Below are 12,634 nucleotides of genomic sequence, written 5' to 3' on the forward strand. Positions count from 1 at the left end.
GACGTTCATAAGGGTGTGTAGGGATAGGACATCAAGAGGAACTCATCCCTAGCGCACGTTTTTTTTATCATTCCTGAAAATTTGTTTACATCGATAGGAATATTCGCATAATTTAATCGTCAATTTTAGAAAAACCGGATCTCATATGTACACTCTCTATATATAAAAGCTTTCTTTCCATTTCTCTCTCTCTCCATATATATTATAAATCGCCTATTATTTTTAGCACAAATATTTTCAAAGGGTGAATGGTTAAAAAACAAATTTGTAAATCTTAAGTTAATTCAACTTAAGTGCCATGATATGTGTTGCACATTATCCGTCATAGTCATTGACTAGCTACGTCCATGGGGAGTGAATAAAGGGAATGGGAAGCGTTGTAGTGAACTCTTGCATTATAGCCGAGTACGGCACCTATACTACATCGTTTTGGCACATTTGATCCATGTACTACCTCTATCACAATCTCTTTTTCCTTCACATCTGCAGTTTAAACAAATAAAATTGAACCGTAAATAAAATTGCATTTGTCCATGTTTTAATGAACTTGCTCTTCTTATATTTTATAATTTTAACATCTTGCCTTTGTCCTAGGTCCTTGGATAATTAATGCAAGAAACAAGCATTTGTTCAATCGGTGTACCTAAAGAGAGAAAGAAACATTTGACAAATTTGATGCTTTCTGTGTGTGTGAGGTAAAGCAGGTTTGTTTATTTATATTCAAGACACATGAGAAGAAGGTATTTGAAAAAGTACTCCAGTTAGGAGATGCTCGAATTGTACCAAATGCAAAGGGTAAAGCAAGAATTAAGGGTTTTTCACTCATTCAAGATGATTATTATTGGGGAAAATTTCAAAATGACACCTGAACTTAAGTTTATTTCAATTAAACACATGTACTAACAAAATTTCCAAATTTAGACCCCCACCGTTATACTCCGTCCCAAAAATTGCAGACATGGCATCTCCAACCCATTTAAGTTGCCTCATTGCACATGTTTTTTTGCCCAAACCCAGTTCTTCTTTCTGCTCGGCATACTTCTAATGATGGGTTTCGCTTAGGTGCATCGTCCCCTGTTGGAAACATGTGCAATAGGGCAATTTAAATGGGTTGGAGATGCCATATCAGCAATTTTTTGGACGGAGTATTACGGCGGGGGTCTGAATTTGGGAATTTTGTTAGTATAGATGTTTAATTGAAATAAACTTAAGTTCATGTGTCTAAATTTGGAGATTTTGTTAGTACAGGTGTTTAATTGAAATAAACTTAAATTCAGATGTCTCTGTGACACTTGGTACAAAGTTTAGGTGCTATTTTGAAATTTTCCCTTATTATTCACTTTGTATGGTACCAGATCGCACTAAGACAATTTGAACCTCTTAAATCATTAGCTTGATTTTTCAAAAAGTAGTTCAATACCGAAAATACTTGATCTAATCGCTCAATCTTGTTTCAAAACAATTGTTATTTGATCAAGCACTTGACAATCTAAGTTTGAACTCAATTCTCACAAATAACAAAGTGTAAAAAATTGAAGCCCTCCAAAATAGACGAGTTTTCTTTGAAGTGAGACTGGCGAACACACGCAAAACGAGTGACGTTGAACCATGTCTTGAGCGGGTGAATAAAGTAACACGCTTGACTTGAATAAACTAGATTAAAATGAGTCTTGATCTCTGATTTTTCCAAGCCACCTGAGTCTTGTTTCAGTTCTATTGATACTTGCCACAGTTTAATTACTTATATATTATACTAAACGTACGTCACCAAAACAAATTTTTTTTTTTAATGTAGATTAATTAATAAGTACTTTTACAACAACCATTTTCTTAATTGGTTCAAGTCTTTCTTCCTTGTTGAACTCATGAAAATCTGCCTGGGTTGAAGATATTGTTGTTAGTTGGATTTTCCTTGCAAAAAAGCATGTCCAGAACCATCATGAGAGTGGTGGAAATTAAAGACTAATCACAAGCATGTCAAGATAGAAAAATAGCGTTCATCAAAGTATTCTCGAGTAATTGCAATACCCAAGCGGCGTACGTGCTAATGTGGTGTCACGGTTCCATTCATGCTCGGCCGTATGTACACGAGATAATGCCCAAGTTCGACCTAGCCATGTTGAGTGCTCGGCCAGCCAGCTCGATCTCTGCCTCGGCCCCACCTCGTGCACACACGGCCAAATTGAGTGGGATTGCGATATCTCGCCGAATGTCACGTAGTGTCACAATTAGCACAAAATACTTTCACCAAAAACACACCTCAATGTACTAAAAAGTATTGGTAAGATTTGGTACCATGGTGTCATTACAAACCTTGGGATTATTGTCCTGTTATTATCTTTAGGGCTTCAAAATTAATCGAGGTGCTCGTAAGTTGATTTTAACATCCGATTATAAATATATAAAAAAAGGCGACATTACAAAAGCCTATAGGTTATCACAAAGGGCTAGAAAGATGTAGCTAACATCATTGACATGGACAACAATTAGTACTATCAAGAGGGACCCTTTTGTTAGGCTACCCACTAAACCCTATAGTAGTCTTCTTTTTTTATAAGGAAAAAAACTTGATGTTATCAGTTAGCACCCAAGGAAAAATTAAAAAGATTTGCAGATGGATCCACAGATTTTGTGTGTGATGGTAAGTGGTATGGGGGGAAGATTTCTCTTTCCTCATTATCACGGGTCTGGCTATGATGTCCCGGTCCGGTTATAGGGCCTCCATGTCTCATTTCTTTTCAACCGTTGAAGTATAAATTGTGGTCATACACTGTGGTAAGTGTAATTATATATTGTGGTAAGTATAGTAATATTACATTGTGGCAAGTGTGGCATACGAAAAAAATCATAAACCACCTCGTTTTTTATGAGTGATTTTGATCTAATGGCGGAAATTTGTCCATTTTTCAATCTAAAGATTCATATTTATAGAGGCATCATGCCCCAGTACCGCCATGGGGCATGATGCTGCACATGATGCTGCACGTGGTAAAATATCAAAAATTTCTCTGTTATTGTGCTGCACTTATAAACTACTTTCTCCATTGTTGCGATAACTTTATTTCAAACCAACCCAATTCACATCACTCTCAACGTTTTTTTTTTTTGTGTGCGCGCGTACAAATTAGATTTAAAATTCAAGCTCCATTTGTTTTGATGTAAATTATTTTTTCATAAAACAAACTTCAAACTTTTATTTTCTGGTGCTTGGTTGGTAGTTGAAAATATTTTCAAAAATTGATAAAATAGTGTAGAGAGATAGAGAGGGAGCTTCAATAGTGGAGAGATCTAAGAAAATTGAAATTGAACGTGGATCAGGACTAACGGTCGGTGAAACAGAGCAGTGAGAATTGCAGTAGAATGCAGCGGGTTCATTTCGAAAAATAACTTACGGAAGATTTAAGGGTAAGTCATTTTCATCCAATTAATAGAAAATGTTTTACATGTAAAATGTTTTCCTTATTTTTACACAACCAAATACCAAAAAATAGGTAAAACATTTTATCGAAAAATATTTTATGCCCAAACAAACAGAGTCTCAGTTTCTTGTTTACATTAGCCATGATAGCTTGGTCGGCCAAAACGCACTGATTGCCTTTCTTTCTTTTGCCTTTTGAAATGCATAAAGCAATAGAGTCATTTTTCTTCTCTACAAGCAAGAGATAAATCTCACTCTCTTTACTCCAAAATAAGTCCGCATTCAGCACAGGTTGAGAAAGCCCAACATTAGTAAGATTATCTGTAACGATCCGCCTCAGCTGATCTGCTAACACTTATAAGCCTAATCATGTGACTTAAAAGGTTAATTTCAAGTTACACAGTAGCTGCTCGCGATCAATTATATACTACAACAAATTCCCTTAACCCACTGACGTGGGACTAAGAGTTGAGTTGGGGTCTCACATCATTTGTGTCTTACTTTTTACCTTTATAGTTTTACCATGTTTTTTAAGGTTGCGTCTTCTGCACTAAAGACATCTGTAATCCCCAAGGAGGAAAAGGGGACCGGGTGTGGTGGTTTTGATAAAATGTAAAGGTTATTTTATTTTAATCTCATCGATAAAATGTAAAGTTGGGTTTGCTTTATGATTAATTTAGTAAATGTCACGAGGAAGTTAGGCAAGAAAAGTACTAAATCGATATCGTAAGGACTTTGGTCCCCATCCAAGTCCTTTTCTTTTGATCATAGGCATCTTTCTTTTGATAATTACATATAGGCAATCCATTCTTGCTGAAACTCTATGCACTAAACATAGTATTCATGTACTTAGAATGTAGAGTAGCAACGTCCATTAGTACAGGTGAGGTTTTCGAAACCGAGTACTTTGGTCTTTTAGCGAGCTTAAGAGGTTATAATACTCGTAATTCTGTTTGGGAAGCTCGGGAGTTCAAGTTTATAGAGAAACGTCGAATGCGTGACTTGTGTTAGCTAAAATCAGGGTGGTTTGCATAATTGCATGCGATAGTGAATACATTCGCTGCTGGTTTTGTTCATTCAATTGTGTTTGATCAAATTATGAAGAAGAAGAATACTTTTTTACCTTTGCTGTTGTTTTTGTTCATTCAATTGTGTTTGATCATTATGAAGAAGAATACTTTTTTACCTTTGGTGAAAAGAGGGAGAGAGAGAAGGAATTAGTGGGATTGACCGCATACAAGAGAAAAAATTTCAGTGCCGGGTGGGTACCCCATGGTGCCCACTTGGCACATCCGAGTTGTTCGTTGCATTTTTTGACGGCTCGAATTTGAAGAGAGAAAAATGAGAGAGAAAGTATTGGGATGAGAGGAGAGAGAATGTTTCAATCTGAGTTGTCCAAAAGTGTATTGGAAGGCCCAAATGTGCAGAAAAGGTACCACAAAAAATATACCCACCCGGAATCGAAAAATTTCTTGTATTACAATAGTGTAGGTCACCTTAAACTACGGACATTGTTTTGGTACCGTCTCATTCATGTACAACTTTACCACTTTCTCTTTCACACCTGAAGTTCAGAAAAGCCAAGTTAAAACAAAAAGTAAAAATTAATTACGTATAAAGAATGGACATCGATAGGTATTTTTTTTATTTTTTTAAAAAAAGTATACAAATTCGTCAAATGTTTCTTCTAGCTACACCGATTGAACAAATAGTTGTTTTTTGCATTATCCAACACAGGATATTAATATTATTAAATTATTATTAAAATAAGAAGAGCAAGTTGGATTCATAACTACTATTCCCTCCGTCCCAATTTGTTTGTCCAATTGTTGAAATACGAGTCTTTCAAAAATATACTTATATCTTATATTTTATATATTTTTTTTTGAAGATTTTGTATAATAAAACTAATTGAGATCTATCAAACAAGATCCATATTGCATATTAAAAACATTACGAATTAAAAATTATAATTAATTATTTGAGAGGTCAAACGCTCTCAAAAAATTATAAAAGGAGACAAACAAATCGAGACGGAGGGAGTACAATTAACAATCTTACAAGCACAGCCTTTCGTACATAAATTTAGACGCAGATGTATTCAAAGTCTTCTGACACGAGTGATGTTCACACGGCAAGTGCGAGGCCCTCGTATATTAGACAATTACGTTCACATCTATGTCTAAATTAGTTCGTGGACACGTGTTCTTTAACTTTTTTTATATTTTCAAACGGCATCTAGGAAAGCATGTTTTGGCTGAAAGAAGTTAAAGAGTGGGTTGTTGTTTGGTGTTTCCGTTATTTTTTAGATGGCGAGATTATCCGGACCAGTTTACGCGTATTTCAATTAATCTCCTCTCCAATCCAACCAAATGCGTGCCATTCATGTTGGTATTCATGAAAAATTATTTTCTTCCGGTCTAACTCTAAGAATCGAGATTTGATCAATTATGTAGGAAGCAAACCCAATGACCCACCAACCACTAACCCATGGGTGCTTGTTGCCGTTATTAAAAACGTTCAAAAATTCTAACTCTACACCCACTTACACACTCACTTATACACCCACTTACACATCCCCACTCACAATAGAGGTGGGGCCCACACACACTATGTGTGTAGTGTGTGCGGGCTCTACTTTTATTGTGAGTGAGGGTATATAAATGAGTGTGTATTTGAGTGTGGAGATAGAATGAGTTTAAAGTGTGCAAGCAGGATTCAAACTATCCAACGGCAAGGATCGTTACTTACTTGGCACGTGGCAAAGTCACAGATCAAGCGGCATTTTTTGCGCTTGTTTGTTTTGCATCAAATTTTTTTTGATTTTTTGATTCTTCTCAACAAGATGATCGGAAAAGTAAAAAAAAATATTACTTTTATCCGAATATTTTGAATGATGACCACTTATTCAAAATATTTGGGTAAAAGTAAATTTTTTTTACTTCTCCGATTCGTCTTGACGAGACGAATCAAAATGCAAAAAAAAAAAAAATTTTGACGCAAAACTAACAAACGAGAAAAAAATTCAAATAAGGACAAAAGTCTAAAAAGTACTTTTAGGCCTTAGTGGAACAATGTCTAATAAATTATTGCTTTATAAGACAGATCATTCTCTCAAAATAAATTATTTTTAATTCAAAAAATAAGTACTTATTCCCAAAAAAGTATTTATTTGAGGAAACTGCTAGCTCTGTTCCACTTTCTCAAATAAGTATTTAAAAAATAATGACCTATTTTCAAACTTAAAAATAATGAGCTTACGAAAATAAAATTTTAATTTTTTTTTGCAGGGTTTGATCAAACAAGATTCATATTGTATATTTTTTTTATTTCAGTAAGCCTATTATTTTTAAGCTTAAAAATTACAAATAAGTACTTACGGAATATTTTTTAAAGGGGTATACTGGAACACACTCAGTAGTGTCTTTTGTTCCGATTCTCGATCTAGTCAATATCAATACTCCATATGTTTCAAAATGTTTGTCTGATCTGTAAAACGTGAATTTAAATAATATATTTGTTTTTAGGAAAAATTTAAACTTTTTCATAAATTTAAAGAACTCATTGATTTTCGTAAAAAAATTATGCATATAATCGAAAGAATTTTTTCTAGCCACAAATATGCTGCTTCTTTTCTTTTCTTTTCTTTTTTTTTGAAGTTTATCAAGAGCAGCCTGATATTTCTAAATTATCAGGGCGTTATATTCCTAATTCCCCCTTGTTATTTTCCAGAAGACCAAGGACATTTTCGGTAATCCGTATTAGATCGTCTGGACTCAATTGAGGGAGAAATTCTTCAGTGTCGAGTGGGCACGGGACAGTTGGTGTCGAACACGCATTTCGGCCGTCCAAACGTGTTTTAGATGGCCCAAATCTATTTGGGTAATTTTTAAATGTAAAATTACCGAAACACCCTCTCAAATCCAAACAAATATAAAGTTTGGACGGCTGAGATGTGTGTTCGGCACCAACTGTCCGTGCCCGCTCGGCACTGAAGAATTTCTCCAATTGAGGGGTACGCGGCGATGTGTGTCAAGTATCATGAACTGAACCCTCTTCATCTGTCGACACGTAACCACAAGAACAGATAAACATATATTGCCACGTCGGATGCCATCGTGGCACCACAGTCCTACTCAGCATTTCCTTTAAAACACTTGCAAACAAACTCCCCCCCCCCCCGAACTGCTCCTTCCCAAAGCCCCACAGAAATCCAAAAAAACCACCGAAGTCTCTCTCTCTCTCTCTAGAAGATTCTCAGGCCGGGAACTTCACCTACGTCGGCGGCGAACGGAGTTTCCGTCCACGTCATTTACCGACTCGCCGGAATGCTGACGTGACGTTCCCTTGCCGCTTCGCACTTCGCGATCTCTGGCCGTATCCGTGAAAACCCTAAGAAAAAGCGAACTTCTTCTTCTTCTTCTTTTTTTTTTTAACGTGGAGGACTTTTGAAGTTATTCCATGCTTTGTCTCTCAAATCAGAAGCAAACTACGACTATAATAGCCTTAATCGCAGAGACAATAAAGGTATCATTTTCAGCTTAATTAAGCCCCTCGAATTTTCGTACATACATTGATTTCCCCCAAAAGAAATCGGTTTCGGCGTCGATTCTGTTTGGTGATCCTAAAACGTAATGTATTTTCGAGGCATCTGTATTTACAAATTTAATCGCTGATTTTGACCGGTTCATCGAAATTAGGGTTGAGAGGAGTGGAAATGGAGCTTGAAGATTCAATCTCATAGCGTTCTTGCTTTGGATCACTGTATAGTCATGCCTTTCCCCATGAGAATTCAACCGATCAATCTCATCAACTCTCTGGAAGAGCCGGCTCGGTACGAACCGGTGAAGCCCGCGGCGAAATCGAGGCTGAAACGCCTCTTCGAGCGGCAGTTCCTGAGGTTTTCGACGGTGGAGAAGATCGCCGGCGTCGAGGAAATAGCAGCGCATTGCAAGAGGGAGAACTCCGGTGATTTCGAGCCGAGTTCTGTTTGTTTGGAGAATATGGTGCAGAATTTCATTGAAGACGAAGATAAAACGGTGAAATGTAATCGGAACAGATGCAATTGCTTCAACGGAAACTGTAGTGATAGTTCGGAGGGTGAGTTGGACTCGTTTGGCGATGCATGTGAAATTCTCAAGGTATAATAATCTTTCTTCTTCTTTTTTTTTTTTGATAAACAATTCTGAAGATATATTGATCGGTCAAATAAAGTCCAATTGAGGTTTCTGTCTTTAGGTCTAGATATTTGCTTTTCCTGATGTGTCGTCCGCTTTTTTAGCAGGATTTGGTTACTTCTGCTAGTGCTTGTGAAAGAAATCTACTGGCAGACATTTCGAAAATCGTTGAGAAAAACAAGATCTCGAAGCGAAAGGACGATAGTTGCAGGAAGATCGTTATAGATGACCTCATTGGTCTGGGATACGCCGCGTCAATCTGCAAATCACGGTGGGAAAAATCTCCCTCGCATCCCGCCGGTACACCTCTCTCTCTCTCTCTGGTTTGCTACATACCGCTGCTGTATTGGATGAGACTCCTGAGAGTCTCTTTTCTTACCAAAATGATTAGAAAACCCGAAAAGATTTTAATTTTAGGTCTTGATCTCAACATTGACCACAATATTCGCCTAAATATTAGATATGCCCAGTTGAGTTATTAAATATAGGTAATTTAGAATTCTCAACTGTCTTGGACGTCTGGACCAAAAAAAAAGGTTCAACAGAAAGCAAATCATAATGATTGATATAGAGATTCAAAATTTTGTCTTTAATCGTGATTCCCGTTTGCACTATATTTGTAAAAAAAAGGTTGGATGAACAAAAAAAAGATGTCTCAAATTATCAAATAAGCATATGTTATGTTAAATGAAGTCTTTGATAGAAATTAGAGATATAAAACAAGGAAATTTTGTTCAAATAAGCATATGTTAACTTGTACTTATGCTTTCTATCAAACACACAGATAGATCGCATAAGTTTGTAAAGTCGTGTTTACGGGGTCAAATTTCTTGAACCTGAAAGCATGTGTTTGGCACAGGGGAGTACGACTATGTGGATGCGATGGTGGAAGGAGAGAGATTGATAATCGACATAGATTTCAGATCAGAATTCAAAATCGCTCGGTCAACTAAATCCTACGAAACCATCCTACAGATTTTACCCTGCATATTCGTTGGCAGAGCCGGTCGTCTCGAAAGAATCATCGCCCTCGTTTCAGAGGCTGCGAAGCAGAGTCTGAAGAAGAAAGGAATGCACTTCCCACCGTGGAGGAAAGCCGAGTACGTCAAAGCCAAATGGCTCTCCCCCTTCACACGAACCTCACCAACGCTCGATACCACTTCCCCCAACTCCGATCGCGAAACTGAAAAGGAAGAGCCTCTGATTGCCACGAGCAAAGGGAGAGTCTTCTCTCCGGTTGAGACTGATCATGACGAGACTGTGTTTGCTTTATCGGAGAGTTCTGGTGAAGAAGAGATGGCGGCGGCGGTGAAGAAATGGGAACCACCGGAGACAATCAGACCTAAGAGTTCACATACTGGAGTTAAGATTGTTACTGGTTTGGCTTCAATCATCGAAGACAAACCTTGAAGTTTTGTTTTCCTTTCCTTTACCGTATCAGAGAATCATATACGCATGCAGTGCCACTATTAACTGTAACTTTTGGATCGTTGGTCATCCCTTCTCTTTTTTCTGTAAGGGTGTCATCTACTAATATGATCAATAAATCACTGAGAATAGATCATAATAATAAAGTTTAGTTCTATAATGTGTTCTCTTTGATCATCTTCTTGAACTCTTCGTTAATTTGATTTGGGTCCTCCTTCCCCTAGATTCGGGGTTTGACCTGCTCAGTGATCAGGCCGCGATGGCCAAGGGGGCCACGACGGGTCCGGAGCAGTGACTGCCCCCAAAACCACAAAACCTAACCATGGTTTTACGGAGATTGGTGATTAAACCTTTGGTAATAAACATTTGTGATACGCAGCAGCCACAGTAACTGGTAACTTGTTTGAACCGTGGGATATATACTCAACAAGCTGCTGGAGAACAACGTAAAAATCTCGGTGTTTCTTGTATCTGTTTCTTGATTGTTCTTCGCGATTGTGTGTTTATTAGTTTGGCCGAATTTCCAACGCTCCTTAGCATTATTTCCGTCGGTGATGTCTTAATTTTCCTTTTCATGGGTTCCAAACAGAACCTTAACCAAAAATTCTTTGGATGAAAGAGTGTGAAGGAAGAAAGGGAGGAAGAAATCAGAAGGTAATACGATTCTCTGGATCGAACTTTCGGACTTGGGCTTTGGTTCCTGCTGTAACTTTCTTCTGTTGTTGCCCTTTATCTACCTTTTGCAGTCCTTTTGGATCAGAAACTATGGGAGAATTTGGCGTAGTGAGCAATTGGAAGTTTGAAACCATTGTGAATATTGTCATCGGCTAGATTTCTCATGTGCATCGACAATGTAAGTGCGCGCAAATGACCCGGATTTATAAAGTTTCTCATAAGTGCGCGCAAATGACCCGGATTTATAAAGTTTCTCATATGCATCAGCAACATAAGTGCGCGCAAGTTGGTCTGGATATTCGTTTTTTAAAAGACAGGCTTCTAATTTCTCTCTTTTTATTTTACTTTGTTAGTAGAATCCTGCAAATCCCTTCTTCCTCCAGTCCTCACTCCTTGCTTCTTCCTGAAAAAATAGTACAAAGAAGTAAATAAGCTGATGAATGAACAGAAGCCCCAGTGATGAAGCCTTTCTTCAAGCGAGAATTATTGCTTTTGGCACCTTATTTTACACGGTGTTGAATCCACCGTAAAATGTACGGCGCAAACAAATGTGCGACTAAATTCCGATTTTATTAAACACTTTTTCAATTACAAAATTCTCTTCTTCTAGAGGCCTTTCAATTTTTCACGGGGTATTTTTCGTGTATGTACAAATTTAAACCCTTTATAGCTATTTTAAAGAATAGCGATTACACTGAACTGCGATTACACTGAACTCCAACTCCAAGGGGTTTAGTTAAGTGGACATAAAAAAGCAATTAGTGTTTATCTTCCATAAGATCGAATGTTCGAATTTCATGGAGGCCAAACGTTTCAAACTTCGTGACAATTGGAGAGTTTGTTCGGTCATTAACTTTAGAGATTTGTAACTAATCGAGGTGCACGTAATTTAGTACGGACATTTTAGTGATTACACTCCGTTCTTTTGGATTTAACTTTAACTTAAATCTGAAAATTTTGTCTTTATTTAAATTTTTTTTTTGCATTTGTTAGTTATGTTCCAAACTTTTTTGGGTTATTTTGATTCGTCTCGACGAGGGGAATCGGAAAAATAAAATTTTGACATTTTTACCCAAGTATTTTGAAAAATAACCACTTTTTAGAGCATACATTTTTCTCTAAAAAGTGGTTATTTCTTAAAATACTTGGGTAAAAGTAAAAAAAAAAATTACTTTTCCGATTTCTCTCGTCCAGACGAATCAATATCCCAAAAAAATTTGACGCAAAACTAAATATGTAAAAAATATTTAAATAAAGACAATTTTTAAATTTAATTTAATTCCAAAAGAACGTAGCTAGATCTGATTCAACTTTGGAATACGCCGCTGGGCGCAAAGTTTTGTTTGGCGGGTCTAAAGTTGAAATAGGAGTAGTTCTTCATAATTCTGGGCCAAAAGTTGTTGTAAACAGCAATATTCCGTATTAGGGTAGAGTAGGGTCCCCACCCCACTAGAGGATTATCTGGGAAATTGAGATCAGGGATATGGAGTTAATTTTAGGCCCATTTTGATAAGAAGGTTGGGATTGGAGCACTAATCTCATAGGAGTATTAATATTTTGTTCGATAATAAAAATAGGTCCGGACTATTAGTTCATTGGAATATTCAAGCTGTCCAATAGAGGGTATTAGGAATATCCTTTGGTACTTGGTATTCATAGTCTAATCTCTACCACTTCTTATTACTAATCATTTCTTATTATCAATTTCTTCTACCAATTCAATCTCGTCATCTAATCTCATCTCAAACAAACATGATATTAATAATCCTATCATCTAATCTCATCTCAAACAAACATACTCATTATCAATCCCTTCTCATTATCAATCCCAATTCTAATTTTATTTTCTTACGAATCTCATCCACCTATTTCTGTTATCAAAGGAGACCTTAGAGAATTGATTTTGCCACTCTTTTTTTGTTAATGTCATTCCACT

The 12,634-nt window shown here is 36.8% G+C and overlaps 1 protein-coding gene across 3 annotated transcripts; it reads left to right on the forward strand.

Annotated features, from left to right (window-relative positions):
• The first annotated feature begins 7,597 nt into the window (after positions 1-7,597).
• LOC131313198 (uncharacterized) lies at positions 7,598-10,183 on the forward strand. Of its 3 annotated transcripts, none has more exons than XM_058341374.1 (4): positions 7,598-7,945; positions 8,119-8,559; positions 8,703-8,895; positions 9,455-10,183. In XM_058341374.1, the coding sequence occupies exons 2-4, from the start codon at positions 8,191-8,193 to the stop codon at positions 10,003-10,005; spliced, it is 1,113 nt and encodes a 370-aa protein (XP_058197357.1). In that variant the 5' UTR covers positions 7,598-7,945; positions 8,119-8,190; the 3' UTR covers positions 10,006-10,183. The 3 variants fall into 3 exon arrangements, with proteins under 3 accessions (XP_058197357.1, XP_058197355.1, XP_058197356.1); XM_058341372.1 differs by having other exon boundaries at positions 7,601-7,945; positions 8,700-8,895; XM_058341373.1 differs by lacking the exon at positions 7,598-7,945 and having other exon boundaries at positions 7,961-8,559; positions 8,700-8,895.
• The last annotated feature ends 2,451 nt before the right edge of the window (positions 10,184-12,634 follow it).

Source organism: Rhododendron vialii, chromosome 13a, assembly GCF_030253575.1.
Source record: "Rhododendron vialii isolate Sample 1 chromosome 13a, ASM3025357v1".
In the NCBI taxonomy this organism is placed as follows: Eukaryota; Viridiplantae; Streptophyta; class Magnoliopsida; order Ericales; family Ericaceae; genus Rhododendron; species Rhododendron vialii.

What these genes read in the sequence shown, in the direction of transcription:
- LOC131313198 (XM_058341372.1), top strand. Translation starts at nt 8,191, where the DNA reads ATGCCTTTCCCCATGAGAATTCAACCGATCAATCTCATCAACTCTCTG. An exon ending in ATGCATGTGAAATTCTCAAG is followed by an intron (nt 8,560 to 8,699) that starts GTATAATAATCT and finishes CCGCTTTTTTAG; the next exon opens with CAGGATTTGGTTACTTCTGC. An exon ending in ATCTCCCTCGCATCCCGCCG is followed by an intron (nt 8,896 to 9,454) that starts GTACACCTCTCT and finishes TGTTTGGCACAG; the next exon opens with GGGAGTACGACTATGTGGAT.